At 48.1% G+C, this 11,997-nt stretch overlaps 1 protein-coding gene across 1 annotated transcript in view; it reads right to left on the reverse strand.

The window, feature by feature from the left end:
• LOC139534763 (FRAS1-related extracellular matrix protein 2-like) overlaps positions 1 to 11,997 on the reverse strand; it is a 77,537-nt gene that overhangs the window by 39,270 nt on the left and 26,270 nt on the right. The window contains exons 18-24 of the mRNA XM_071334189.1: positions 11,986 to 11,997; positions 11,168 to 11,365; positions 9,751 to 9,915; positions 9,323 to 9,505; positions 8,990 to 9,120; positions 7,169 to 7,339; positions 5,271 to 5,443 (exon numbers count right to left, since the gene is read on the reverse strand). The exon at positions 11,986 to 11,997 is cut by the window's right edge and continues 198 nt beyond it. Of these exons, the coding sequence (XP_071190290.1) occupies positions 5,271 to 5,443; positions 7,169 to 7,339; positions 8,990 to 9,120; positions 9,323 to 9,505; positions 9,751 to 9,915; positions 11,168 to 11,365; positions 11,986 to 11,997 (1,033 nt within the window). The remainder of the gene's footprint in view (positions 1 to 5,270; positions 5,444 to 7,168; positions 7,340 to 8,989; positions 9,121 to 9,322; positions 9,506 to 9,750; positions 9,916 to 11,167; positions 11,366 to 11,985) is intronic.

The following is an 11,997-nucleotide window of genomic DNA, read 5'->3' on the forward strand; positions in this document are numbered from 1 at the left end:
GGTAGAGGAAGGAAAGGAAAGGGCTCAACTCTAACCTGGTAGAGGAAGGAAAGGAAAGGGCTCAACTCTAACCTGGTGGAGGGAAGGAAAGGAAAGGGCTCAACTCTAACCTGGTGGAGGAAAGGAAAGGAAAGGGCTCAACTCTAACCTGGTAGAGGAAAGGAAAGGGCTCAACTCTAACCTGGTGGAGGAAAGGAAAGGGCTCAACTCTAACCTGGTGGAGGAAAGGAAAGGGTTCAACTCTAACCTGGTGGAGGAAAGGAAAGAGCTCAACTCTAACCTGGTGGAGGAAAGGAAAGGAAAGGGCTCAACTCTAACCTGGTGGAGGAAAGGAAAGGGCTCAACTCTAACCTGGTGGAGGGAAGGAAAGGGCTCAACTCTAACCTGGTGGAGGAAAGGAAAGGAAAGGGCTCAACTCTAACCTGGTAGAGGAAAGGAAAGGGCTCAACTCTAACCTGGTGGAGGAAAGGAAAGGAAAGGGCTCAACTCTAACCTGGTAGAGGAAAGGAAAGGGCTCAACTCTAACCTGGTAGAGGAAAGGAAAGGGCTCAACTCTAACCTGGTGGAGGAAAGGAAAGGAAAGGGCTCAACTCTAACCTGGTAGAGGAAAGGAAAGGGCTCAACTCTAACCTGGTGGAGGAAAGGAAAGGAAAGGGCTCAACTCTAACCTGGTGGAGGAAAGGAAAGGGCTCAACTCTAACCTGGTGGAGGAAAGGAAAGGGCTCAACTCTAACCTGGTAGAGGAAAGGAAAGGGCTCAACTCTAACCTGGTGGAGGAAAGGAAAGGGCTCAACTCTAACCTGGTGGAGGAAAGGAAAGGGCTCAACTCTAACCTGGTGGAGGAAAGGAAAGGGCTCAACTCTAACCTGGTGGAGGAAAGGAAAGGGCTCAACTCTAACCTGGTGGAGGAAAGGAAAGGGCTCAACTCTAACCTGGTGGAGGAAAGGAAAGGCCTCAACTCTAACCTGGTGGAGGAAAGGAAAGAGCTCAACTCTAACCTGGTGGAGGAAAGGAAAGGGCTCAACTCTAACCTGGTGGAGGAAAGGAAAGAGCTCAACTCTAACCTGGTGGAGGAAAGGAAAGGGCTCAACTCTAACCTGGTAGAGGAAAGGAAAGGAAAGAGCTCAACTCTAACCTGGTGGAGGAAAGGAAAGGGCTCAACTCTAACCTGGTGGAGGAAAGGAAAGGAAAGAGCTCAACTCTAACCTGGTAGAGGAAAGGAAAGGGCTCAACTCTAACCTGGTGGAGGGAAGGAAAGGAAAGGGCTCAACTCTAACCTGGTGGAGGAAAGGAAAGGGCTCAACTCTAACCTGGTAGAGGAAGGAAAGGAAAGGGCTCAACTCTAACCTGGTGGAGGAAAGGAAAGGGCTCAACTCTAACCTGGTGGAGGAAAGGAAAGGAAAGGGCTCAACTCTAACCTGGTGGAGGAAAGGAAAGGGCTCAACTCTAACCTGGTAGAGGAAGGAAAGGAAAGGGCTCAACTCTAACCTGGTAGAGGAAGGAAAGGAAAGGGCTCAACTCTAACCTGGTGGAGGGAAGGAAAGGAAAGGGCTCAACTCTAACCTGGTGGAGGAAAGGAAAGGGCTCAACTCTAACCTGGTAGAGGAAAGGAAAGTTTTCAACTCTAACCTGGTGGAGGAAAGGAAAGGGCTCAACTCTAACCTGGTGGAGGAAAGGAAAGGGCTCAACTCTAACCTGGTGGAGGAAAGGAAAGAGCTCAACTCTAACCTGGTGGAGGAAAGGAAAGGAAAGGGCTCAACTCTAACCTGGTGGAGGGAAGGAAAGGGCTCAACTCTAACCTGGTGGAGGAAAGGAAAGGAAAGGGCTCAACTCTAACCTGGTAGAGGAAAGGAAAGGGCTCAACTCTAACCTGGTGGAGGAAAGGAAAGGAAAGGGCTCAACTCTAACCTGGTAGAGGCAAGGAAAGGGCTCAACTCTAACCTGGTAGAGGAAAGGAAAGGGCTCAACTCTAACCTGGTGGAGGAAAGGAAAGGAAAGGGCTCAACTCTAACCTGGTAGAGGAAAGGAAAGGAAAGAGCTCAACTCTAACCTGGTGGAGGAAAGGAAAGGGCTCAACTCTAACCTGGTGGAGGAAAGGAAAGGGCTCAACTCTAACCTGGTGGAGGAAAGGAAAGAGCTCAACTCTAACCTGGTAGAGGAAAGGAAAGGGCTCAACTCTAACCTGGTGGAGGAAAGGAAAGGGCTCAACTCTAACCTGGTGGAGGAAAGGAAAGGGCTCAACTCTAACCTGGTGGAGGAAAGGAAAGGAAAGAGCTCAACTCTAACCTGGTAGAGGAAAGGAAAGGGCTCAACTCTAACCTGGTGGAGGGAAGGAAAGGAAAGGGCTCAACTCTAACCTGGTGGAGGAAAGGAAAGGGCTCAACTCTAACCTGGTAGAGGAAGGAAAGGAAAGGGCTCAACTCTAACCTGGTGGAGGAAAGGAAAGGAAAGGGCTCAACTCTAACCTGGTGGAGGAAAGGAAAGGGCTCAACTCTAACCTGGTAGAGGAAGGAAAGGAAAGGGCTCAACTCTAACCTGGTAGAGGAAGGAAAGGAAAGGGCTCAACTCTAACCTGGTAGAGGAAGGAAAGGAAAGGGCTCAACTCTAACCTGGTGGAGGGAAGGAAAGGAAAGGTCTCAACTCTAACCTGGTGGAGGAAAGGAAAGGGCTCAACTCTAACCTGGTAGAGGAAAGGAAAGGGCTCAACTCTAACCTGGTGGAGGAAAGGAAAGGGCTCAACTCTAACCTGGTGGAGGAAAGGAAAGGGCTCAACTCTAACCTGGTGGAGGAAAGGAAAGAGCTCAACTCTAACCTGGTGGAGGAAAGGAAAGGAAAGGGCTCAACTCTAACCTGGTGGAGGAAAGGAAAGGGCTCAACTCTAACCTGGTGGAGGGAAGGAAAGGGCTCAACTCTAACCTGGTGGAGGAAAGGAAAGGAAAGGGCTCAACTCTAACCTGGTAGAGGAAAGGAAAGGGCTCAACTCTAACCTGGTGGAGGAAAGGAAAGGGCTCAACTCTAACCTGGTGGAGGAAAGGAAAGGGCTCAACTCTAACCTGGTGGAGGAAGGAAAGGAAAGAGCTCAACTCTAACCTGGTGGAGGAAAGGAAAGGAAAGGGCTCAACTCTAACCTGGTGGAGGAAAGGAAAGGGCTCAACTCTAACCTGGTGGAGGAAAGGAAAGGAAAGAGCTCAACTCTAACCTGGTAGAGGAAAGGAAAGGGCTCAACTCTAACCTGGTGGAGGGAAGGAAAGGAAAGGGCTCAACTCTAACCTGGTGGAGGAAAGGAAAGGGCTCAACTCTAACCTGGTGGAGGAAAGGAAAGGAAAGGGCTCAACTCTAACCTGGTGGAGGAAAGGAAAGGGCTCAACTCTAACCTGGTAGAGGAAGGAAAGGAAAGGGCTCAACTCTAACCTGGTGGAGGAAAGGAAAGGAAAGGGCTCAACTCTAACCTGGTGGAGGAAAGGAAAGGGCTCAACTCTAACCTGGTAGAGGAAGGAAAGGAAAGGGCTCAACTCTAACCTGGTAGAGGAAGGAAAGGAAAGGGCTCAACTCTAACCTGGTAGAGGAAGGAAAGGAAAGGGCTCAACTCTAACCTGGTGGAGGGAAGGAAAGGAAAGGTCTCAACTCTAACCTGGTGGAGGAAAGGAAAGGGCTCAACTCTAACCTGGTAGAGGAAAGGAAAGGGCTCAACTCTAACCTGGTGGAGGAAAGGAAAGGGCTCAACTCTAACCTGGTGGAGGAAAGGAAAGGGCTCAACTCTAACCTGGTGGAGGAAAGGAAAGAGCTCAACTCTAACCTGGTGGAGGAAAGGAAAGGAAAGGGCTCAACTCTAACCTGGTGGAGGAAAGGAAAGGGCTCAACTCTAACCTGGTGGAGGGAAGGAAAGGGCTCAACTCTAACCTGGTGGAGGAAAGGAAAGGAAAGGGCTCAACTCTAACCTGGTAGAGGAAAGGAAAGGGCTCAACTCTAACCTGGTGGAGGAAAGGAAAGGAAAGGGCTCAACTCTAACCTGGTGGAGGAAAGGAAAGGGCTCAACTCTAACCTGGTGGAGGAAGGAAAGGAAAGAGCTCAACTCTAACCTGGTGGAGGAAAGGAAAGGAAAGGGCTCAACTCTAACCTGGTGGAGGAAAGGAAAGGGCTCAACTCTAACCTGGTAGAGGAAAGGAAAGGGCTCAACTCTAACCTGGTGGAGGAAAGGAAAGGGCTCAACTCTAACCTGGTGGAGGAAAGGAAAGGGCTCAACTCTAACCTGGTGGAGGAAAGGAAAGGGCTCAACTCTAACCTGGTGGAGGAAAGGAAAGGGCTCAACTCTAACCTGGTAGAGGAAAGGAAAGGGCTCAACTCTAACCTGGTGGAGGAAAGGAAAGGGCTCAACTCTAACCTGGTGGAGGAAAGGAAAGGGCTCAACTCTAACCTGGTGGAGGAAAGGAAAGGGCTCAACTCTAACCTGGTGGAGGAAAGGAAAGGGCTCAACTCTAACCTGGTAGAGGAAAGGAAAGAGCTCAACTCTAACCTGGTGGAGGAAAGGAAAGGGCTCAACTCTAACCTGGTAGAGGAAAGGAAAGGGCTCAACTCTAACCTGGTAGAGGAAAGGAAAGAGCTCAACTCTAACCTGGTGGAGGAAGGAAAGGGCTCAACTCTAACCTGGTAGAGGAAAGGAAAGGGCTCAACTCTAACCTGGTGGAGGACAGGAAAGGGCTCAACTCTAACCTGGTAGAGGACAGGAAAGGGCTCAACTCTAACCTGGTGGAGGAAAGGAAAGGGCTCAACTCTAACCTGGTAGAGGAAAGGGCTCAACTCTAACCTGGAGGAGGAAAGGAAAGGGCTCAACTCTAACCTGGTGGAGGAAAGGAAAGGGCTCAACTCTAACCTGGAGGAGGAAAGGAAAGGGCTCAACTCTAACCTGGTGGAGGAAAGGAAAGGGCTCAACTCTAACCTGGTGGAGGAAAGGAAAGGGCTCAACTATAGTGCATTCATTCACAACCTCATGTTGTATTAACTTTCAGAGCAGATTACCTCTTACCTTTCTTTCCCCTTTTTACATGTTACATTTTGGCCAATTAGCAGACGCTCTTATCCAGGGTAACTTCCTGTATATAGTTAGTGCTTCCTACTTAAGGTAGTTAGGAGAGACAAACTCATATCACAGTCACTGTAACTAAAACTTTCCTCAATGAAGCAGCTATCAGAAAAGACAGAGCTTGTAAGACATGTGCAGTAATAAAGGTGTTAGTTGTATAGTTTATTCGAGGGGTTCTTGGATTGTGAACCTGGTAGACGTGAGGAAGGTCCCAGCGTCGAGCTCCCTCGGTGGGCTAGCTACGCCGTCAGGAGTCCCTGGGGATCCCAGGAGCCAGCGGTACTCCGTCAGGGTGTTGTTGATACCCTCGGAGACGCAGAGAGACAGGGTACGACTATAGTCTGGGTAGCGGGGGTCACAGGCCTGAAAATGAGGAAGGCGGATGGGGGAGGGGTACAAAACACGGTTACCATGGAGATATTTGAGGGTTTTCCCAACCATATATGGTCCTACAGTACATTCAGAAAGTATTCAGGCCACTTCCCTTTTCCCACATTTTGTTACGTTACAGCCTTATTCTAAAATGGATTAAATAAAAACATTTTCCATCATCAATCTACACACAATACCCCATAATTACAAAGCCAAAACAGGTATTTAGAAATGTTTGCAAATTTATAAAAAAAAAAAACGTATTTACATAAGTATTCAGACATTTTGCTATGAGACTGGAAATTGAGCTCAGGTGCTTCCTGTTTACATTAATCATCCTTGAGATGTTTCTACAACTTCATTTGAGTCCACCTGTGGTAAATGCAATTGATTGGACATGATTTGGAAAGGCACACACCTGTCTATATAAGGCCCCACAGTTGACAGTGCATGTCAGAGCAAAAACCAAGCCATGAGGTCGAAGGAGTTGTTCGTAGAGCTCCGAGACAGGATTGTGTCGAGGCACAGATCTGGGGAAGGGTACCAAAACATGTCTGCAGCATTGAACGTCCCCAAGAACAAAGTGGCCTCGATCATTTTATTTTTATTTATTATTTTTTATACCCCGTTTTTCTCCCCAAATACGATCTTGTCTCGTCGCTGTAACTCCCCAACCGTCTCGGGAGGCAAAGGTCGTGTCATGCATCCTCTGAAACATGACCCGCCAAACCACGCTTCTTAATAACACCCGTCCGCTTAACCTGGAAGACAGCCGCACCAGTGTGTTGGAGGAAACACCGTTCAACTGACAACTGAAGTCAGCCTGCAGGTGCCCGGGCCGCCACAAGGAGTCGCTACAAGCGCAATGAGCCAAGTGAAGCCCCCCCCAGCAAAAACCTCCCATAACCTGGACGACGCTGGGCCAATTGTGTGCCACCCTATGGGACTCCCGATCATGTGATACAGCCTGGGTTCGAACCCGGATCTGTAGTGACGCCTCTAGCACTGCGATTCAGCCTTAGACCGCTGCACCACTCGGGAGACCGAGCTCCATCATTCTTAAATGGAAGAAGTTTGGTACCACAAAGACTGTTCCTAGAGCTGGCCGCCCAGCCAGGAGAGAAGGGCCTTGGTCAGGGAGGTGAACAAGAACCCGATGGCCACTCTGACAGAGCTCCAGAGTTCCTCTGTGGAGATGGGAGAACCTTCTCTGCAGCACTCCACCAATCAGGCCTTTATGGTAGAGTGGCCAGACTGAAGACACTCCTCAGTAAAAGGCACATGACAGCCCGCTTGGAGTTTGCCAAAAGGCACCTAAAGACTCTCAGACCATGAGAAACAAGATTCTCTGGTCTGATGAAACCAAGATTGAACTCTTTGGCCTGAATGCCAAGCGTCACGTCTGGAGGAAACCTGGCACCATCCCTACAGTGAAGCATGGTGGTGGCAGCATCATGCTATGGGGATGTCTTTCAGTGGCAGGGACTGGGAGACTAGTCAGGATTGAGGGAAAGATGAACGGAGCAAAGTACAGAGAGATCCTTGATGAAAAAATGTTTTTGCTTTCTCATTATTGGATATTGTGTGTAGATTGTTGAGAAAAGAAAACCATTTAATCCATTTTAGAATAAGGCTGTAATGTAACTAAATGTAGAAAAGGTCAAGGGGTCTGAATACTTTCCGAATGCACTGTATGTCGGAGGGTGAGCAACTCACCGTCACACACACAAGGGGGTACCCGGTGGGGGGGTGGGGGCTGGTTGGGGTCGGCGCGAGGGTTGGGTCATCATAGACCAGTAAGGACACCACGAGGGGTACAGCAGGGAACGTGATGCCCCACACATCACCCCCCTCCTTCTCCTCAATGAACACTGTCGCCTTGGTCACCTGGAGGAGGGAGGCAAAAAACAGATGCAAAAGTCTTTTATCCATCCTGTGATTTCTACTAGTCTCTACTGGTCTCTACTGGTCTCTACCAGTCTCTACCGGTCTCTACTAGACTCCACTGGTCTCTACTGGTCTCTACTAGTCTCTACTGGTCTCTACTGGTCTCTACTGGTCTCTACTGGTCTCTACCAGTCTCTACTGGTCTCTACTAGACTCTACTGGTCTCTACTGGTCTCTACTAGTCTCTACTAGTCTCTACTGGTCTCTACTGGTCTCTACTAGACTCTACTGGTCTCTACTGGTCTCTACTGGTCTCTACTAGTCTCTACTAGTCTCTACTGCTCTATACTGGTCTATACTGGTCTCTACTGGTCTCTACTAGACTCTACTGGTCTCTATTGGTCTATACCGGTCTGTACCGGTCTGTACCGGTCTGTACCGGTCTCTACTAGTCTCTACTGGTCTCTACTGGTCTCTACTAGTCTCTACTGGTCTCTACTAGTCTCTACTAGACTCTACTGGTCTCTACTGGTCTCTACTGGTCTATACCGGTCTGTACTGGTCTCTACTAGACTCTACTGGTCTCTACTAGACTCTACTGGTCTCTACTGGTCTCTACTATAATCTACTGGTCTCTACTAGTCTCTACTGGTCTCTACTGGTCTCTACTAGTCTCTACTGGTCTGTAATGGCTTCTACTGGTCTGTAATGGCCTCTACTGGTCTGTAATGGCCTCTACTGGTCTGTAATGGCCTCTACAGGTCTCTACTCGGTCTCTACTGGTCTCTACTAGTCTCTAGTAGACCTACTGGCCTCTACTGGTCTGTAATGGCCTCTACTGGTCTGTAATGGCCTCTACTGGTCTGTAATGGCCTCTACTGGTCTCTACTGGTCTCTACTAATCTCTACTGGTCTGTAATGGCCTCTACTGGTCTGTAATGGCCTCTATTGGTCTCTACTAGTCTCTACTGGTCTGTAATGGCCTCTACTGGTCTGTAATGGCCTCTACTGGTCTGTAATGGCCTCTACTGGTCTCTACTGGTCTCTACTAATCTCTACTGGTCTGTAATGGCCTCTACGGGTCTGTAATGGCCTCTATTGGTCTCTACTAGTCTCTACTAGTCTGTAATGGCCTCTACTGGTCTGTAATGACCTCTACTGGTCTGTAATGGCCTCTACTGGTCTCTACTGGTCTCTACTCAGTCTCTACTGGTCTCTACAAGTTCTACTAGACCTTACTGGCCTCTACTGGTCTGTAATGGCCTCTACTGGTCTGTAATGGCCTCTACTGGCCTCTACTAGTCTCTACTGGTCTGTAATGGCCTCTACTGATCTGTAATGGCCTCCACTGGTCTGTAATGGCCTCTACTGGTCTCTACTAGTCTCTACTGGTCTGTAATGGTCTCTACTGGTCTGTAATGGCCTTTACTGGACTCTTCTGATCTGTAATGGTCTCTACTAGTCTCTACTGGTCTCTACTGGTCTCTACTGATCTCTACTGGTCTGTAATGGTCTCTACTGGTCTGTAATGGTCTCTACTGGTCTCTACTCAACAATTGACTTTCATCAGCTTAATCACGGTTAGATGTTCAACTAAATTGGAGTGATTTTGGATTTGGTTTGGTGTCTCACCTGTCTCATGTCTCTCACCTGTGTGTCAGCCACCATATGTTGGTCAGGTGTGAGCTGTAGGGTGAAGGTCTCTCTCATCTCTCCCTCCTCATCATACAGAACCTCTACCTCTACCAGACACTCTGTCTGGCCCTCAGAAAACACCAGCTCTGGGGAAACGGGCAACGAGCAAGTTATAGTTGTTTGTTTTTCTAGTTGTAGATTTTTTCCCTATTTTGGAAATCCATACTCTCTCTGTATTGTGTACCGCTCTTTCACTCTCTTTCTCTCTCTTTCACTCTCTTTCTCTCGGTCATCTCTCTCCCTCCCCCCTCCTCCCCTCTCCTCCTCCCCTCTCTTGCCCCTCCTCACCCTGTGACAGAGGGTTGTAGTCTTGTCCAGAGTGGGCAGAGCCATCTTTAGTGTGCACACGCACTACCGACACCCTGGAGACGTCGCCATGGCGCCGCACGGCAACCCTCAGCACGGTTACCTCGCCGGGGGCAACCGGCTCACTCACCGTGTATCGAGGCTCGGAGAACCTGATCACAGACTCTGGAAACATCAATTAATTAATCAATCAGGCAATCAGACAGTCAGTCAGTCAATCAATCAGGCAATCAGACAGTCAGCCAGTAAATCAGCCAGTCAATCAGCCAGTCAATCAATCAATCAGCCTGACAGTCAGTCAATCAATCAGCCTGACAGTCAGTCAATCAATCAGCCTGACAGTCAGTCAATCAATCAGCCTGACAGTCAGTCAATCAATCAATAAATCATCAATCAATAATTTTTCTTACTGTCTCTACTATCAGTGATCCTGATGACTATCTCCTTCTGCTCACCCAGCAACAAGCCCAGATCTGATTGGCTTCTGGGGATTCCGAGGACCAGGCGAAACTCTTCCTCTTCCTCAAACTCTAAGTCGTCAACCAGAGTCACGATACATTGCTGCTCACGCTCACCTACACACACACACACACACACACACACACACACAAACACACACAGTCTTGTACAGCTAACCTTGTGGGGACACACATTTCAGTCCCATTCAAAATCCTATTTTCCCTAACCCTAAGCCTAAACTAACCCTAGCTCCTAACCCTAACCCTAGCTCCCAACCCTAAACTAACCCTAGCTCCTAACCCTAAACTAACCCTAAAACTAACCCTAAACCTAACCCTAGCCCCTAACCCTAAACTAACCCTAGCTCCTAACCCTAAACTAACCCTAGCCCCTAACCCTAGCTCCTAACCCTAAACTAACCCTAGCCCCTAACCCTAGCCCCTAACCCTAAACTAACCCTAGCCCCTAACCCTAGCTCCTAACCCTAAACTAACCCTAAAACTAACCCTAAACTAACCCTAGCCCCTAACCCTAAACTAACCCTAGCTCCTAACCCTAAACTAACCCTAGCTCCTAACCCTAAACTAACCCTAAACTAACCCTAGCTCCTAACCCTAAACTAACCCTAAACTAACCCTAGCTCCTAACCCTAAACTAACCCTAAACTAACCCTAGCTCCTAACCCTAAACTAACCCTAAACTAACCCTAGCTCCTAACCCTAAACTAACCCTAGCTCCTAACCCTAAACTAACCCTAAAACTAACCCTAAACTAACCCTAGCCCCTAACCCTAAACTAACCCTAGCTCCTAACCCTAAACTAACCCTAGCTCCTAACCCTAAACTAACCCTAAACTAACCCTAGCCCCTAACCCTAAACTAACCCTAGCTCCTAACCCTAAACTAACCCTAGCTCCTAACCCTAAACTAACCCTAAAACTAACCCTAGCTCCTAACCCTAACCCTAAACTAACCCTAGCTCCTAACCCTAAACTAACCCTAAACTAACCCTAAACTAACCCTAGCTCCTAACCCTAAACTAACCCTAGCTCCTAACCCTAAACTAACCCTAACACTAATCCCAACCTTAACCCTAAACCCCTTACAAATAGCATTTGACCTTGTGGGGACCAACAAAATGTCCCCAGTTGGTCAATTTTTTGTTAGTTTACTATTCTTGTAGGGACTTCTGGTCCCCACAAGAATAGTTAAAAACGTCCATACACACACGAACAAACACACACACACGTTTATGTGACAAATGGGGACGTCAGATGAAAAACAGCAAAATGAGGACACACCTTCCAATCTGTCCTGATGTCCATCTGTTTGTACTTTCTCTAATGAAAAGACCCATACTCTCTCTTACCTGGCCTGAAGGTGACGACGGAGTCATCAGTGTCTGGTCTCTCATCGTAGTCCATCATCACCTGGGCGGAACCCTGGCGCGTGTAACATCTGACCACGGAGGTGAGGCTTAGGTCGCCGTCGCGGGTTACCACGGCAACCGCCCGCCCGTCGGCCTCGTCCACCCGGAGCTCCACTTCCCTGAACTGCACCCTGGGTACTGAGGCAGAGACAGAGGAACAATGAGCTGTTATGAAACCTGAAACATTATACAACCTAATGTAGCCACTCTGAAGAGCAAAGTATAGACAATGCTAAAGAATAAGGACTATATTGTGTCTCCTAACTCCTAGAACTCACAGTAAGGTATATAATGTGTCTCCTAACTCCTAGAACTCACAGTAAGGTATATAATGTGTCTCCTAACTCCTAGAACTCACAGTAAGGTATATAATGTGTCTCCTAACTCCTAGAACTCACAGTCAGGTATATAATGTGTCTCCTAACTCCTAGAACTCACAGTAAGGTATATAATGTGTCTCCTAACTCCTAGAACTCACAGTAAGGTATATAATGTGTCTCCTAACTCCTAGAACTCACAGTAAGGTATATAATGTGTCTCCTAACTCCTAGAACTCACAGTAAGGTATATAATGTGTCTCCTAACTCCTAGAACTCACAGTAAGGTATATAATGTGTCTCCTAACTCCTAGAACTCACAGTAAGGTATATAATGTGTCTCCTAACTCCTAGAACTCACAGTAAGGTATATAATGTGTCTCCTAACTCCTAGAACTCACAGTAAGGTATATAATGTGTCTCCTAACTCCTAGAACTCACAGTCAGACATGG

This window comes from Salvelinus alpinus, chromosome 11 (genome assembly GCF_045679555.1).
Source record: "Salvelinus alpinus chromosome 11, SLU_Salpinus.1, whole genome shotgun sequence".
NCBI classification, from domain to species: Eukaryota; Metazoa; Chordata; class Actinopteri; order Salmoniformes; family Salmonidae; genus Salvelinus; species Salvelinus alpinus.